This window comes from Ursus maritimus, unplaced genomic scaffold (assembly GCF_017311325.1).
Source record: "Ursus maritimus isolate PB19 unplaced genomic scaffold, ASM1731132v1 scaffold_33, whole genome shotgun sequence".
In the NCBI taxonomy this organism is placed as follows: Eukaryota; Metazoa; Chordata; class Mammalia; order Carnivora; family Ursidae; genus Ursus; species Ursus maritimus.
The window spans coordinates 13095473-13113567 of NW_024425897.1; the positions used below are offsets into that span (position 1 = coordinate 13095473).

At 41.2% G+C, this 18095-nt stretch overlaps 1 protein-coding gene across 2 annotated transcripts in view; it reads left to right on the plus strand.

Annotated features, from left to right (window-relative positions):
* CORO1C (coronin 1C) overlaps positions 1–18095 on the plus strand; it is a 72804-nt gene that overhangs the window by 32855 nt on the left and 21854 nt on the right. For both annotated transcript variants that reach the window (XM_040619820.1, XM_008707638.2), the window contains exon 3: positions 13693–13815. In XM_040619820.1, the coding sequence (XP_040475754.1) occupies positions 13693–13815 (123 nt within the window). The remainder of the gene's footprint in view (positions 1–13692; positions 13816–18095) is intronic.

Genomic DNA, 18095 nt, shown 5'->3' on the forward strand with positions numbered 1-18095 from the left:
CTCTTTCCACATATCTCTTAAACTGTCTACACAGGTAATATTCTTAAATAAATCTTAAATGGATAATTGAGGGGTTCTGTGCAGTAGCAAGAGGAAGTTACGTGGCAAAATTTGGTGATCCTTTGTTCCGTGATACTCTCATAGAACCTAAAAAATGTGTTGTGAGGTCATAGCCACTGTCCTATGTATAATTTCAAATTATGTTATTGGTTTTTGGGGAAAAGTCTGGAATGTTAACATTGATGGTGGGATTGAAGGTGATTTTTATTTTCTACTTTATAATTACCTGTACTTTTTTCAAAATGTTTGCAATGAATTTATTACATGTAAAGGTTATTTTTAAAAAATATTATCACTAATATTATCAGAGCATATATAAAGAGCTAATTGTTCTTTAAGCTTTAGTGAAGTCTAAAACAGTACTTTAAAAAAGTCATATTCAGGGGCGCCTGGGTGGCACAGCGGTTAAAGCGTCTGCCTTCAGCTCAGGGCGTGATCCCAGCGTTCTGGGATCGAGTCCCACATCAGGCTCCTCCGCCATGAGCCTGCTTCTTCCTCTCCCACTCCCCCTGCTTGTGTTCCCTCTCTCGCTGGCTGTCTCTATCTCTGTCAAATAAATAAATAAAATCTTTAAAAAAAAAATAAAAAAGTCATATTCATTCATTCACATACTCATTCCTTAGACATTTGAGTACTCTGTGCCAGGACCTGTGTTGGGTTCTTGCTCTTAAAAAGCTTTGGTAACAGTTGACCTCGATCTCTCTGATGGGAAAGTTTGTGTGTATATAAAGTTCTCAGACACCTTAATGAGAGATGAGTTCCAACTGAGGCTCATAAGTCAAGGAAGACATCATAGAAAAGGTCCTGTTGGAATTCGGGTTTCTCCTGTGTGTAGGAGCTAGGGATGAAACAGAAGAGGAGCCCAGCCAATTCGCTAAGCTGATGAGTTTGAAGAGGTGCTCAATTCCCAGCAGGACAGAGAACGAAGTGGGAGCCCCATTCCCCTCTCATATTCCAGGATCTCTGGGTGTGGAGGTGGGCGTTCAGTGAGACTGGTGAAATTGGATGTTTGATTGGAGAGATTAAGAGGAGGTAAAGGATAGCTTTTTGGTAGAAAAACCATTTCCTTTGTCCTTTTGGTCCCATCACTTCCAGTGTAAATGGTGCAAAATTAGTGTTTTCCTTGATCATTATATGGAGAAGAACCAGAAAATAAGCAGCACTGTTCTCTATTTTAGGATTATTGTCGTAACTGGATCCACATAGCATTTTTCCTACGTCTTCTTCAGGGGAAAAGGCAATGCCTTCATGTCATCTTCATAAAAATACGACTCCAAAATGACCTCAGAATGTGCTTGGAGGGTCCCCTTCATAAATGGTCTTAGCTGTTGCATGGGTGGGGTTGCTGTTCTAGTTGTTTCTGCAGGTGCGGGAATTGAAGCTCAGACTGAGTGATTACCCAGAGCTGTATGGGGTCTTTCATGGATGAGAACCTGGACCTCTGAGTCTTTATTTGATTTGTACATGTATATTTTTGAATAACATTTCTCCCCCTACTGAGTGAAAGATTTTTTTGGTGGGGGGTGTATAGAAACTGTGGGTCTAATTGATACTTAATCCTTTGCATTCTTTCTTTCTCTGGCATTAGAAGGCTTAATAACAAAAACACTAGCTTGTCAGGGCTTTGGTTCTGTCAGCTGGGAGAATTGTCTTTAGGTTTGGAAAGTACTGGGTCTATACCCTGCCTCGAGGAGACAGCCACAGAGATGAAATCGCAGCACTTCACATTATGGAGGGCTTCCTTTAAGCGCCAGGCACCGTGCTGATAAGTGCCGTCTTTCATGGGCTAGTTCAAAAGGAGTGGCAGTCTCCCGATGGCGCTTTTCTCTGTGACCCCCCGTCCCTGCCAGCACCTGCTGGATTTGCATTGGCTGCATCTCCCCCTTACTGTACACTGCTGACAGGCAGTTTTCATTCCCACAAATAGCAGTGCTCCAGCTTGGACAAGGGGAGCGGTGCCAGTAGCCCTTTGTACAGATGTGGGCGTTTGGCACATGGTCGCTTTGGTGTTACGGGCAGGGAATTTTATTCATTGCCAGTGTCCTGATGTGTCACGGGATGCCCATTCACTGCCTCCTGAAATAGAGGCTGTCTGATGCGCTGAGCACCTTAAACTGTCAATTGTATGGGCGGTGAAAGGCTGCAAGGCGGGGGTGGGGGTGGAGGATGCAGGGGGACGGCACCAGGTGCAGAACAATGACTTCCAAATTATGTCACGAGCTGCCAGCCGCAGGAGCACTGCACGGCCTCATTACCACATGAAGTGCCACAGAAGGGCCCTTTCATTTTCTCCCAGTGACTGTTTTCCACAGTCCTGCTATGGGGGCTTTTAGGGGGCATACCCTGCTCACCCCCAGTTAACAATGGAGCACAAAGTCCTGGCAGAAGGAACCTCACAATGTACCCTGGGGCTATTTTTGATTACAGTGAGTGGCTGTGAGTCAGAGTGTGCCCTGGCAGATGACGGCTTCCACCCTCCCCTCCCCATCCTCCTCCCCTGGAGATGAGCAGGCCGCCTGTCCTTTGTACATTTCCTTGGCTGGCTTCTCCTGCTGCTGCAGTTCACTGATATGTCCACAGCAGCCGGCTTGTAGGCCTGACAGGGCTCTGACAGTGGTTTTTACCATATATGGCCATCAGAGCTCTGGGGCTGTCAGCTGGCCAGGATAATTTCCTTCCTTTGCTTTGATTGGCTGCTTGGTGGCTCGGAGAATGGTGGGATCTGGGAGTGTGTGGTGAAGGGAAGCCACTGAGTCAAGTGCAAAGAACGTTTAACTCTTTGCTGGTTTTCTGGAGCGTGAGTCTGTGCTAAGCACACAGGCAAGTGCTGCTAGCGAAAGCCCTCACTGTGTAAACATCATAACCTAAGTCTGGGAAAGCAGCGAAGAAAAGGTTTCCGAACACACATTACTCTGAAATAGACCCAAGGTTTAATGGACAAATATCTACAGTCCTGATTTGTCCAGAAGCCTCCTTTATAACCATATGTAGCAAATTTTCTGCAGCCAAGTTGAATATCTGTACTTGTTAGGGTGGGACCTGAGTTGAGTCCAGGGGAGGCTGAGCTGGGAGGGTGAGTGATGGAGCACATGTTAGCTTTCTTAGAGGACCAGTGACTAGAGTTTCTTTTCTGGCTGAGCTGTAAGTCATGAGTAAATGCTACAGTCTACTGAAGTGGGTCTGTACTCCCATACTCCCGCTTGTTTACAACTGCTGCAAGGTGGGAACTGCCTCTGCCGTGGAGCCCAAGACATTTACCTTTAAAAAAAATTACAGTATTTTTCTGGTTTTCATCTCTACTTCAGGGCGGGTGGTTTTTATTCTGAAGCTTGTGTGTAAGCCACTGCAGAGCTTGGACTGAAAGGGGTAGCTCTGGAGTTCGTCGTCATCACAGAAGGTCCTAGGGGAGAAATCCCCAGTGTCATTCGCTGAGTACAGGGAGTTAGGCAACTGATTACTCTCTGATTTGAAATTGAATTATTTGTTTTGGTTTCCTATATTTGCACTTACATCCGTAGTTATTTTGCTTTTCAGCTTTTTCTTTCGAGCCGAATTTTATTTTGACTAGGTTCTACCTCATCTTGGATTCCTAGCTTTTGTTTATTCTCAGACCAGAAGTGTATGGAATTACTTGTCTGTAGTGATGAGGTTTTCACTTTATAAATTGTTAAGTTAGGAAATACAGTGTCTCCTTGAACTATTGCATATTTAGGCGTGGTTGAGCAAGGAAACGTTAACTTCCACTGTTTTGCTTTCTGATCATGAAATCCATAGTTTTACGGTAACTTCCCTCATATCTCTAATGAACTTTAAAATGGTCTATGCAGTATTAGCCCAGGTTTTAAAGAGGACCCATGATGCCAAATAATTTGCTTGGCATGTTTTCTTATGCCCATAAGCCTGTTGTTCTTTGCTCACAGGCAGCTGAGCTCTCTACAGAGCCGCCCTGCCTCTCTCTGGCAGCTCTAGGAGCTCCCTTACTTTACAGGACTGGGTAACCCAACCTGTGTGCTTGATTCCAGGACACCTCCGCTTACCCTCAAGGTTGGTGTTTTCGGTTCCCTTAAAGTAAAACCTCCTCAGAATGTATTTGTCCCGGGTCAGGAGCTGTCACTCTCGGTGGCCAGCTTGTCGACAAGATGTATATTTTGTGCCTCAGTCTTTCCAGTCTGCTGCAGAAGTCCTTGTCATGTTCCCTGTGCCACTCTGCCCTGTCCCATGATCACAGACACTGTAGTGTCTTCATGTGGAGCAATAGGGCCCGAAGAGATTTCAACAGAACATGTATCCACATAAATAATACTGATACAAGAAAAAGGAAGTTGAAAAAAACTTCAATAGACATCCTTTTTGGATTCCTTTGAACTCTGCACAGTGTGAATGGAGCCCTTATGCCTGGGCTCAAAACTTTTCCTTTGCTTCCGAGCACATGTTTGACTTACCATTCTCCTTGCTGAGAGTTCAAGAATTCTCAGTGTATTACTCCGAGGCCAGTAAGGAGTCATTATCAGTGCCTTACAAAAGTTCTTTTAAAGCATGAACAGAATGATTATGTTATTGAACTTTGGGCATATAAAGTGATTTTGATCAGCAGTTTTTCCTAAAATATATAAATATAAAGTAGGGATGGACAGTTTGGAAAATCTTTGTCTCTTGTTCCTTTTTTTTTTTTTTTTTAAAGATTTATTTATTTATTTATTTGACAGAGATAGAGACAGCCAGCGAGAGAGGGAACACAAGCAGGGGGAGTGGGAGAGGAAGAAGCAGGCTCATAGCAGAGGAGCCTGACGTGGGGCTCGATCCCAGATCGCCGGGATCACGCCCTGAGCCGAAGGCAGACGCTTAACCGCTGTGCCACCCAGGCACCCCTCTCTTGTTCCTTGAGTCAGGATAGGGAGGGGCTTCTTAGGCATTTATATCCGGGGGTGCTGGAGTCAGTCTGGATAATAGGCACAGAATATAAAGCAGCTGGATCAGATGACTGCAGGTCAGAATTTGGAAAGGCTCTGGGAGCTGCCATGCAGGACTAGAGGAGGGGGACGGTGTGGACTGCTGTCAGAAGCCGGCACCCTGGAACAGTGTGGATCTGCATGCCTGAACTCCGGGATGTCAGCTAGAAAGACGTCGTATGAGGGATACGTGGGGCATCTTAAAGGGGAGTCCTTGATTTGGCTGATAAAATTAACACGTGTCACTTTAACACCATGGAAGTTTATTAACTTTTTGGAAACCTATGTTATTGTGAGAAAGAGTGAGCCTGCTGGGAAAAATGCTGTGTGGCTTTAACAAAATGGTACATTTTGAAGTACCCACTAGGAGCTCCCGTGGCTCCAGTTTGGTAGTATCTTCAGCCTAATATTGAGCAAACTAATGTGTGGATCGGAAACAGTTATCATGTTAGGAGTTGTTACATTAATAAACAGTCATTCTGAATGATCTTTTATATATGCAGAGGGTCATATGGGCAAGCTTCCCAGTGTTGAATTTTGAGAGTTCAGGAGGGTGAAAATGAGTGCGGATTCCTCTGATATTCCATCAGCTCCTTTAAAAACACATCGCAGAGTGGAGCTCCTTTATAGAGACAGACTCCTGTACACTTTTGTTCGTGTATATTTAGAGTTTTTGATTGCACAGTACTGCCCTTGGCATGTAGGACGAGTGCACTTCCTAAGTGTGGATTCCTTTTTGACATGAGGTGTGAGAAATAAATAAGACACACTGTGAGTTCTAAGTGGGAGAAGTTATGGTTTCCCATCGAAATTGATGGGAAGTGTCTTTAACAACCAGAAATGTCATAAGAGTTACACTGAACTTTGTATGCCTCAGGAGCAATGCGTTTGCAAGGTTATTTAAAATCACAAACATTCCTTCTTAGAGCAGTGACGTAATGTATTTACCGGTGCTTAAAATTTGATTTTTACTTTCCCCTACCCAAAAATGCCTGTTGGAGGAAATCATTGCCTAACTCTGGGTTTAGTTGAAGCCTCAGTTTCCAGGAGCTCTGTTGAGTTTTGTGGCTGCTTTGAAATTTTTGAGAACTCTCCCCAAACCCAAAGTAAATGGTAGTGCTAGTGTCTAGGTGGTTTTCTGCCACCATGAGGGTTACAGGCTGGAGCATGTCAAAGCCATCAGCCTCAGCTCGGGCCAGCCACATGGAAATTGTGCTGTCACACCTCTCCCCTATGCCAGCAAGTACACACACTCTGGAGGCTGAATTTTCCCTGGGGCTCATGTTGCTTGGCCCTGGGCAGGCCACTGGATCTTTTAGATAATGACAGTCCATAAGCCAGTGCCCTGACCTATTTCACTAATATGCCACAAGTTTATGAGCTAGGCACGGGGCCAGTGCCGTTGGTAACCTTGGTCATGTTGCCACTTGTGTTGACTTGCTGGCAATTCCCACCACTTGGAGTTTTAGCTAGAGAGGTACAATAAGAGCTCTCTTGTGACAAGTGGCTGAGACTAGTTAGTAATTGATAAATTTTTAAACATTACTTAAGGCAGGGAGTCTAAATGGTGGCAGACTGTTCTCAGCTAAACTTTCAATTCCATGCTAGAAAAGGAGTGATGTTCTAGATGATGGAGCTGAGGTGTGACACATCCTTAATGAGACAGTGACCTGAGGAGTTAGTGAATGAAATTACTCTATATGTGAGCCTTGGAAAACTGATTGATAGTACTTAAAATAAATTACCATTTAGTTAAAAAAAAAAAAAGGCTGCCATTAAATTCTTGTAACTTTTTTCCAGCCTCAGCATTCACTGACATTTGCTGCTTAGAGGTGCAGGTGAGCTGTGTTTCCCCATGACTGGCACTGGATGTCTCTTCTGAGTGGTCCTTCACAAGCCAGCAATTAGACATGGATTCCTCGGTCTGTTCACTGCATGATGAATGAGGCTGTGTCATGGGTATGAACGAGAAATGCGTTTTCATTAGATCCTCGTGCAAAATGTTTCTCGGAAATGATGCGTCCACATCTTTGCCATATAAGGCCAGTATTGTATGGTTTCCTCCACTTTTCATGTACTCGTGCTCTCAGCAGTTCATAATTGCCCAGCTTTGCCCTTTGAATAACATATACTCATTGGGTAAAATATGTTGTGCTTTTCTTTTGATTGATTTTGTTATGGGTAAGAAGATATTCAGGGGTATAAGCCCTTGAAATCGAGATAGCTGATCCAGGATTGTGTGTGGTGAGCGTCCTGTACGTAAAACAGTCAGTGCACATTTAAAATGCTAGTTCTTCTCGTACTTCTTCCCTTTTTTGTTCCTTTATCACGATCAGACATTTAGTCAATTCCCTTTTTGTTCTGCTGCAATATGATGCTATTTTCCAAAGTTTTATTTATTGTAAGGATCTGTGGTAATGTTAAAACCAGAGGAAACAGCTGTTGGCAGGATATCATTTTTTATTAACTCTGTTTCTGATGACCAGCTGCCAATAATTTTAACATTACTTTCATGCCTTTTTCACAACCCGTGGCCTAGTGGGAATTTTCTTTCTCTACGGAAATCTAGTAAGGCTGGGTGGTCAGTGATGTTTTAGATCTCTGCTTCTTCACTCCATTTCTTTATTTAGAAGATGGGATAATACAGTTGCTATATCATAAAGCAACTTTGTGAGAATGAAGATCTAAAGGTCTTCATACAGTTCCTGGCATGAATACAAGCATTCTGAAAGTGTTAGCTACTTTTGTAAAAAATTTGTTTGCTTGTTTATTTTAGGGAGAGAGAGAGCACGCAAGCAGCAGGGGGGATCTTGGAGCCAAGGGAGAGGGACAAGCAGATTCCACACTGAGCACCGAGCCTGACTCGGGGCTTGATCTCACCACACTGACCTGAGCCTAAACCAAGAGTTGGATGCTTAACCAACTGTGCCACCTAGGCCACCCCAAGTGTTAGCTATTTTTATTATACTTGGTTTTGATAGGAAGGAGGGCAATTGGTGGCAGTTGCCCTTTATTATTATTATTTTTTTAAGATTTTATTTATTTGACAGAGCGATGGAGGGAACACAAGCAAGGGGAGTGGGAGAGGGAGAAGCAGACTTCCCGCCAAGCAGGGAGCCCCATGCAGGGCTCTGTCCCAGGAGCCTGGGATCATGACCTGAGCCGAAGGCAGACCCTTAACGGCTGAGCCACCCAGGCACCCCGGCAGTTGCTCTTTAAATGACATTCAAGTTCCTATGAAAATGTTAGGCTCTTTAGTACTTTGATGCTATGGCGTTGTCAGCACTAAGCTGAGAATGGCAGCTAGGCTTACTACTGTTCTTAAATGTCTGACTTGACTGAACAACACTGGCCAGTATCTTTAAGCCAGGATCGTATAATTTTCACCTTAAAAAGAAAGCCATTTAGTAAGCTTCTCAGAATTAAGAAGAACTTGTATTAGTACTTCCAGATTGCCTTCAAAATTGTTGTATATCTGAGCAAAAGCTCTTCTTAACCCAGATTGGAAAAAATTATTTTGTGTCCTTGGAAGTTCAGAGCTTAGTGACTATACTCTGCCATCAGAGATGCGAGACGTGGTTTGCTGGGGAGAGTGTAAAGATGCAAAGACCCTGAGATAAAACAGTTCAGATAGAAAAACATTTTTTCCTTGGGAGTGAAGTTTTGATGTAAAGTTAGTTAACAGTACATTGGTGGGGGGGGGGATAACAATACATTGGTGTGTTTCTCAACTTTATTGTATTTTAATTATTTTTTTAAAAATAGGAAACAAAATAATAGGACACTTATGTACTTACCCACAAGATTAAACAGATGTTAATATTTTGCCTTGTTTGTTTCATACCTCCTGTTTTTGAAAAACAATAAAGCATAACAGATGTAGCTAAAATACCATTCCTCTTTCCGCCTCTTCTCCTTCACCAGAGGTAACCATTTCCTCAAAGTTGGGATGTGTACCTTTATTACATGTGTATCTATCTATATATAGGTTATTATTTTATATGTGTTATACTTTTACATAAGTGATATTTATTTCCATACCAAGGACAGTTAAATTGCTTCTGCTTTTTTCGCTATTCCCAACGATGCTGCAGTTAATATCCTTCCTGTGTAAAATATGGGAACCTCTCTCTCCTACAGACCACCCAGTGGTGGCACTGGTCAGGGCTGGGCATCTTCACCTCCACCTGTTTGCAGATTGCTCTCAAAAAGTATTATAGCAGGAGAATCTCCTGTGACAGGTGTCTTTGAGTTCCTCTTTCCTGACAACCTTGGCAACATTGTATTTAGAGTTCTAAATTGTTGCCAGTTTTAATAGGTGTAAAATGTTACCTTATCATTTTAATATGTAGTTCTCTGATTACCACTGAGAGCAATATCTTTTCTTACATCTATAGGCTGTTCAGGTTTCCTTCCCTGGGGATTCTGAGCTCATACCATTTGCCATTATTCTGTTAGGTTGTTCATTGACTTTGTCCAGTACGGATGTTGGATATATATTTTCTCTGTCTGCAACTTGTCTTTCCACTCTGCTGTTTTTTGAGAACAACACACACTGCCAGGTTTGGTTTAGTTGTTGTTTTTGAGGGGAGTTTGCATCAATATTTGTCCTATAGGCTTCAATTTCTCTTTCTTATATTGTCCTTTGTGTCAGGGTGGTACATTCTTTATGTAATGAGTTCAGTGGTACTCCTCTTTTCTGTTCTCTGGGAAGTTTTGTCTGAGATGATCTCTTCCTTGAGTGTTTGGTAAAGCTCTCCAGTAAAACAGTCTGGGCCTAGTGGCTTTTGGTATTACGTGATTGATGGGGAGGTGGGTAATAGGTGGACTTTTGTTGCTGGTTCTTTTATGGTTATGGGTCTATTCAGGTTTTTTATTTATTGAAAAAGTTTTGATATGATATTTTTTTTTCTAGGAGATTGCCTAATCCATCTCATGTTTTCAAATTTATTACCAGATGTTATTCCTATTATTTTCATGTCATGTAAATTTACACCATATTTTTAAGTTATGTCCCTTTTAAATTCCTGGTATTTGTCCTTTCTCTCTTTTCCTAATCTATCCTACTGTGTCAGTTTGGCTTATTATTTATTTCTTGTTAATTTCTTCTCATAATTTTACATTCTTTGTGTGTGTTCTGTGTATGTTCTAACTTCTCAATACATACTTAGCTCCTTAATTTTCATACTTTCTGTATATATACATTTAAGGCTACTGATTTTCCATTAAGGAGATCTGGTTTAGCTCTGTCCCACAAATTGTGAAATGTCATGGGTTTATTGATCAGTTTTAACCTTTCTCTATTGGCCATTATAATTTTTTGTGTGAAGAATTTAGTAAATTTAAAAATGTTTCAGATGCCTTGGGGATTTAGGGTGTATGTATTTTTCTATTAATTTTTAATTGAATTGCATTGTACTCCGAAAATGGGCTACAGGATATTGATTCCTTGGTATTTTGTGTGAGATTTGCTTTGTGGTATCCTAATTGGTTGTTTTAAAAAGGTAATGTTTAATGTGTGCTTGAAAAAAATGTTTATTTAAAAATATTGGCTCCAAGGCTGGATACATCCATTCGATCAAGCTTGTTACTTGCTAGAGTCTTCTACATTCATGCTAATTTTTGTCTGTTTGCTTGAGAGTAAGTCTTTGTTAACATCTTCTAAGATTATGGCTTTGTCATTTTCTCTTTGCTATAATCTATGTAGTGAGATGTGTTAAAGTTCATAGTGCCTGTAGCGTCCCAGTGAATTGTTTAAATGTTAGGTAGTGACATTAATCTTTAATAATGTGTCTTTAATAATGTATTGCACCTTAAAGTTTGTTTGTTCTAGTGTAGCTGGCTGGTACATATTTTTACACCCTTCCCCTTCTTTAGTGGCCTTTTTAGCTTTTAATTTAGTTGCTTTATTATTTTTTAAACATGTAGCTGGTTTTAATCTAATCAGAGACACGCTGTCTTTTAGCTGGTGGATTTAATATAATGTTCATCTTATCATTTTGTATTCTGTATATCATAATGTATAAAATGGACACCTGTGAGTTCCATTACCACCTGCTTGAGCAGTAGAGTATTACGGGGTGGCAGGTAGTAGCTTCAGGGCTGGGTTACTCACATGGTTTCTGTGGCTAAGGTGTTTAGAAGCAGTTTAGTAGCAGTTCCTTCTTTAAGGAAAGACATGATCAGGGATGTGATAGAGTGGATTCCAGCAGTTGTTCAATTTGGGGTAACGTTTATTGAGCCCTTCAGGTGCTGGGAAAGTACCAAGTCCTTTACTTTGATTGTTTCCAGTTAATCCTCTGATCAGCTCTTATAGAAGGAGTTGTAACATTCTTGTTTTACAGATGAGGAAATGAGGTTGGAAGATGAAGTCATTTGGCTAGGGCCTCAGAGCTGGAAAAGGACAGAGCCACGACGCCAGCCCCAGGCAGTCTGGTTCCCAGCCACTTGTGCTTTGCTGCCTGTGAATGACCCATATGGCCCCTCCTTATAACAAACACCCACATTCTATATAATGTGTTAGTTGGCATTTTCTTCTAGGATTCCTTTTTTGGAATTTATCAGGGTTGAATCAGATTTGCAAGGGGAAATGAGTATGTGAAAAACCCAGGCTTTAGGTCTATGGACAGGGCCATCTCCACACCTCAGTTTAGAGTTCTTCTTTCTCAGCAGAAAACCTTCCCAAAGACTGTGACCCCACAGGCCTGGTTGAATGTCCCCCTCTGTGTCCCTGCCACCCGTGCCTTTCCTGGTTGGAGCATGTCTCACGCTGCACTGGAATTCGTGGTTTAATTGGACTCCACATTCAGCCAGGCCGGAGCTGCCCTGTTCACTTTTGTATCTCCAGTACTCAGCACAGTGTCTGGCCCCTAAAAATTCATAAAGGACACATATTTGTAGTTCTTATTGATGGAGTAAATTAATATATTATACTAATATATACTTATATATAGAACTAATAATAAGTGACTGTAGTTTTTTATTAAGTAATTACTATATTCCAGGCATTATACAGGCTTACCTCATTTACCGCACTTCCCATATACTTTTTTTTTTTTTTTTTTTTTTTTTTTTTTTTTACAAACTGAAGGTCTGTGGCAATCCTCTGTGGAGCAAGTCTGTCGATGCCATTCTCCCAACAGCATTTGCTCACTTCACGTCTCTTTGTCACATTTTGTTTATTCTTGGAATACTTCAAACTATTCCGTAACTATTATATTTGTTACGGCTTGATGATGGTTAGCATTCTTTAGCAAGAAAGTACTTTTTAATTAAGGTCTATACATTGTACTTTTTTAGACAGAATGCTGTCGCATGCTTCATAGATTACAGTACGGTGTAACTGTGACTTTTATGTGCACTGGGAAGTCAAAAACTTCATTTGATTGACTTTAATTGCGGTGATATGGACCAGAACCTGCAATATCTCTGAGGTAGACCTGAAATTAAATTTTTCGCATATCTTACACAGATAATTGTCATACTAAGTTATGGTTTGCCAAAAAACTTTATTTTACCTAATCCTTACAGTAATCTTGGAAGATAAGTATTCTTGTCACTCATTTCACAGGTGATGAGATGACGCTCAGAGAGATTGTGTCCCTTGCCCAAGGTCCGTTTGCTGTTGGAACAGTGGCGTCTGCACTTGAACCCGTATCTGTCTGACTGGATACTGTGGTCTTTGCGTGTAGCTTACGCTTCTCTGGAGATTTCCACGGTTGAGTCCAAGTGGAGAAATCATAGAATTTCTTGATCTTGAAAAATGTCCAGAAAGCCTTGCCTCAGTGTTTTGAGGCCTCGCATCACAGGAGAATGACGACAACAATGGGTTCAGTTTTGCTTGGCAATGGTTCTGTGTTGCACGCCTGCTTTAGAGCATATAGGACCTCGGCACGGACCGGCATTAACCTGTTCAAAAAGGGAATAGCTTTTACATACCTGTTGTTAACAATAGCGTTTGTTCTGGTTTATGCAAAATTGGCTTGATAAGCCAAATTGACTTGTTAGATTCAAATGTATACCGTGAGCATACTGTGGTGGCTCTTTAGCCAACATTGAAAATTGTATTCTTAATGAGATGTGGACCAGATAACGGCTGAGATCCAAGCTGGTGTTAATTAGATAATCTGGCTGCCTCTTTGTTGATTGAAGACAGTGAAGAAACTGAGACATTAAAATAAAGTATGTTCTTTAGCCCCTGCGTAATAGCTAAAGCTTTTCTTTTTATTATCCTAACTTAGCATGCTCACAATCCCATTCATTTCCAGACTGGTTATTTGTTATATTCAAGGGTATTAGTTAATATATTAAAAGTTATATTTAACATTTTGAATAATACCATGGTTTCTTTTAATAGTAAAAACACACCTATAGTTTACAGATTGTATTTTGGTGAAAAGATTTTGTGTTTTTGTTTGCTGTATCTGTTAATGCAGTTGATTAAATAATACCTTTGTGGTTCTAGAAATTTGGATCCTTATAATTTGGTGGAGTGTCCTTTGCAGTAGCTATTTCTAGAAATGCAAGCTGACAGTTCCTGCTAGTTGACACTGACCGATGTGAATGTCATCGTATGTAGACACTGGAGAGTTTGGGGTGGAAGTAACAAAAGAAAAATGGGTTTGAGAAAACACACAAACTCTGTGGTGTTGGTGTTACTCAGGAATTTGTTTCTCTCTTTCAGACTGGTCGAATCGACAAATCTTACCCTACAGTATGTGGCCACACAGGACCGGTGCTCGACATAGACTGGTGCCCACATAATGATCAGGTCATTGCCAGTGGCTCAGAGGACTGCACGGTTATGGTAAGCTCCCAGGGTGTGGCATACACACAGACCAGTGAGACTCCACGGACTGCTTCCAAAGAGAGGAAGTCACAGCAGTTTCGATTGTCCGTTGGATTATACACTGGTTGAGTGACATGAAGGCGTATCTGTAGATAAGCCTCTTGTAAGCCCTGGTATCAGAGACGTTGTACTCTGTTGTCTGTCTTCTTCTTTTGTATGGGTGTGTGTGTGTACCTGCTTATTGATGGTTGTCACATCTGCTCTGTGGCATTCTGTGAATGCCATTGATCCACGAGTCCTCTCCCTCCTCCAGCAGGAGAAACAAACCTGCTATCATGAATGGCATATTATAGTGAAAGGTAATACATTAAAAATGCCAACGGTTATACATAAAAAGTGGGATATGTAACAGGTATTGGGAAATAGTTAAGTTTCGCGATAAGTAAAGTGCTTATTTCCAGGCTGACGTCAGAATGTGTGTTCTCTCTCATTGGACCCTCTTAAGAAAGTCCTTTTTATGCAGATACACAAACAACATGAAAGATACTTAAAGTAAGTTCTTTATGTTCCCTCATTTAGATTCCAAAAGTAGATGATGTGTGAAACCAGGCTTTGGGATACTTTTTAATGTAAAGCTTCTTATTCTTGATTATGTTCTTCTTAGCCTTAAAATGTAATTATTGGTTTGGATCAGTTCTTAGTCTTAGCCCAAAATATATTGAAAAGCTACCGTAAGTACAGATGGGGAGTATAATGCACTAAGAGCAGAAATAAGTGAAGGGGCTCCCTCTGTCAGTTGTAGGCAGTCTCACGCATGTCAGGTGCAGAGCTTGGACACCCGCACTGCTGTTTCCCTCTTCATTTTCTGTGGACTGAGCCAGACTTAGAAACATTGTTTGGAAAGTTTTATTAATTAAAATTGTTTTACGTAAACACACATTAATTCCTGAGCTGTGTCATTTAAACATTTACCCGTTTTTCCTGATGGACTTTTGGCTGAGGATAATTCCTCCTGTGATCTCATAATTTTGGCAGCCAAGTCATATTATAATGAAATATGCTGCTGTTAAAAGGAATTGTTCCGCTTAGTGCGCCTTGCTAAATTGATCATTTTCATGGCTGCAGACACATTTTACTAAGGGAAAGGAACATTATTTAGACCACTGATGCCAAAATCTTAAACTTGACTTCTCTTGAAGAAGCAGGTTTGATTCATCTAAAAAAACCCTTTTTTATTATAAAACGTGCTAAACAGGGAAGGAAGTTTGGTGACGTGAATACCCTCTAACCACCACCCAGGTCAGGAAATAGAACTTTGCCAGCCTTCTCAGACTCTCTTCCCTGTGCAGCATCCCTGTCCTAACCCCTCCCTCTCTCCCAAAGTAACCACTACGCCCGCTCTTGGAATACTTACTTCCTTGCTGTTCTTCATGGTTTTAATCACCCCAGGATGCCTTTCTGGACACTATAGCTTAGTATCGCTGCCTTAAAGAACTTGATATGTCTTCTAAGTTTTTCCTAATCTGTAGATTCCTCCTCCATTGTTTTCTTGTCCTTAACAATGAAGAAGCCTGACCTTTGACCTGCATCTTTCGGCTATCTGGTGTTTGGTGATTGCATGCTAATGGTGCAGTTCAGCATGCTCCTCTGTCCTCTGAATTCCCTTCAAATTGCTAGCTAGATCCTGAAGTGTGATCAGATTCAGGTTCAATCCTTTCAGCAATACTATAGCCGGTGTTACGTTCTTCCATCAAGAGGCCCGTGATACCAAGATGTCTGGTCTTTGTTCTTTTTTGATTTGTGCAGCTATTGATGCTTACCACTCAGATCCTGCAAATCCTTAGGGGTCACAAAATGTTAAATTCTGTTATTTTGTTTTCAATTTTTAGCTGGTAAAGATCGTAAGATGATGCCCCCTCTTAGGTACTACTTGGTTGCTGTTCATATAGGAAAGTAGGATAGATGCTAGTTTCTTTCCTTTCATTTACCCAGTTTTCAAGATAATGAATTGGTTCTCTGTCTTTCTCAGAGGGTGACCAGTTAGGTTCTCCCCCCACCCCCCGCCACTTCCATTTCATTTTGAGCTTGCGGATTTGAACATATTTCATGGGTTTTGATTCATTACAATTCTTATCTCAAAGCTCAGGTCATCCAGTCTTTGTTAATGGGGACTTCTTCAGGTTTCCTGAGTTCTTTTGACATACCCTGGTTGTTTTTGATAGCTTCCCTGCTGTTTGGTACGTTAAGATGTTCCAGGCTCAGTGTGGACATCTCTTCGCCCACACTTCATACCCGCCATTTCTCCCACAAGCTCTGGCTTCTTTTAATGGAAAATGGAATTTCTAGATCAGTCGGGATGCTAGGAATGCTCATTGTTACCATGGTGATCATTTGTTTTTAAAGATTTTATTTATTTATTTGAGAGAGAGAGAGAGAAAGTGAGAGCAAGAGAAAGCACAAGTAGGAGGAGGGGCAGGGGGAGAGGGAGAAGCAGGCTCTCCGCCTGAGCAGGGAGCCCGATGCGGTACGTGATCCTAGGACTCCGGGATCATGACCCGAGTGGAAGGCAGATGCTTAACTGACTGAGCCACCCAGCCACCCCTTTGGTGATCAATTTTTTTAAGACTTTGCAGTAAATGGGGCAAGAATATACATATATATATATTTTTAAAGATTTTTTATTTATTTACCTGACAGAGATAGACAGCCAGCGAGAGAGGGAACACAAGCAGGGGGAGTGGGAGAGGAAGAAGCAGGCTCACAGCAGAGGAGCCCGATGTGGGGCTCGATCCCAGAACGCCGGGATCATGCCCTGAGCCCAAGGCAGACGCCCAACGACTGAGCCACCCAGACGCCCCAAGAATATACATATATATTTAAGGATAAAATACCTTATGACTTCATCTTAATATTCCCTGTTCAAATTCTGGACTGTCTAGTTTTAACCTAATCTCTTGAATGTTGCATCTTTATCTCTCTTCTTCTACAGTGAGAATCTGGGTTCTCAAGGGCTCAGAGGGTGAATTAGAGAGCCCTGTCTGTCTCATGTGCTTTATCATATTATAGATAGGACAGACTCAGAGCAAAAATACTGTTATGACCACCAGCTGATGATTACTAACAATAGTTTTAAAAAGCCACAACTTTTTCATCTATGCTATCTGTTTTCCCTCTTTAAAAATGATATACTCTGTAATTCCAAGATGACATAGCCATTACATTTAACAGCCTCTCCTTAGTTCTGTAAGTCATTATATTTAGTGCTCTCTGTAGGTCCTACGTCCACCTCTCTCTCGTCATTTAGATCCTCTGAAGCTCCTTCCCTGGTAGATTCTAGACCCCGGTATGCTAGAACCCAACCAGAGAGTGCTCCCTTCTGGGACAGGCCCCGCACTGAGGAGAGATTGCAAAGAATGGATTCAAATAGAAAAGGCTCATGGGATCAGTACTTTTTTAAGTTCTTCTATATAGATAGTAGCTCGTCTCTGACCTTTCTCGATTTGGAGGTGAGTTTTTCTGAATATAAAATCCTTGGCTCACAGTTTTTCCTCAGGTATCTAAATGTATTATTCCATTTTCTTTTGGCATAAAGTATTGCTCTCAAAAAAAAAAAAAATCAGATAATCCAGTTCTCTTTCCCTTATAAACCGTATGTTCTTTTCGCCTAGATGTTCGTAGGATTTTTTTTTTTCTTAGAATGTACTAATCTTGCTAGAATATTTTTGTTATTCTGACTTGGAATTCCTAGGTTGGTGGTATGTTCTTTCAGTAATAGGGTTTCAGATGTCTTTTTTCTCCCTCCCAGGAATGTTTTCTCAACTATAGTCCTTAGTATTTGTTCTGTTTTCTTGCCTTGGTTTTCTTCTTCAGGGACTCCTCCTGTTAATCCACATGCTTTGTCTTCTTTACCTATCTTCAATATTGGTGAGTTTCTCACCCAGCTTTTTTCTTGTTCATTTATTTTATTTTATTTTTTTAATTAAAAATTTTTTTTTTAATTTTTAAAAGATTTTATTTATTTATTTGAGAGTGACAGAGAGAAGCAAACACCCCTTGAGCAGGGAGGCCGGCGCAAGGATCGATCCCAGGACCCTGAGATCATTACCTAAGCAGAAGGCAGACGCTCAACTGACTGAGCCGCCCAGGGTGCCCCTAAAAATTTTTTTAATTGAAGTATAATTGACACATAGTGTTTGTCACAGTAGCTTCAGAACTTTAATCTTTTTTCTGCTTTTTACCTTTTATTTCTTTGAGGGCATTATTATGCTTTTGATAATATGTTCTTTCTTGGTTAGTCT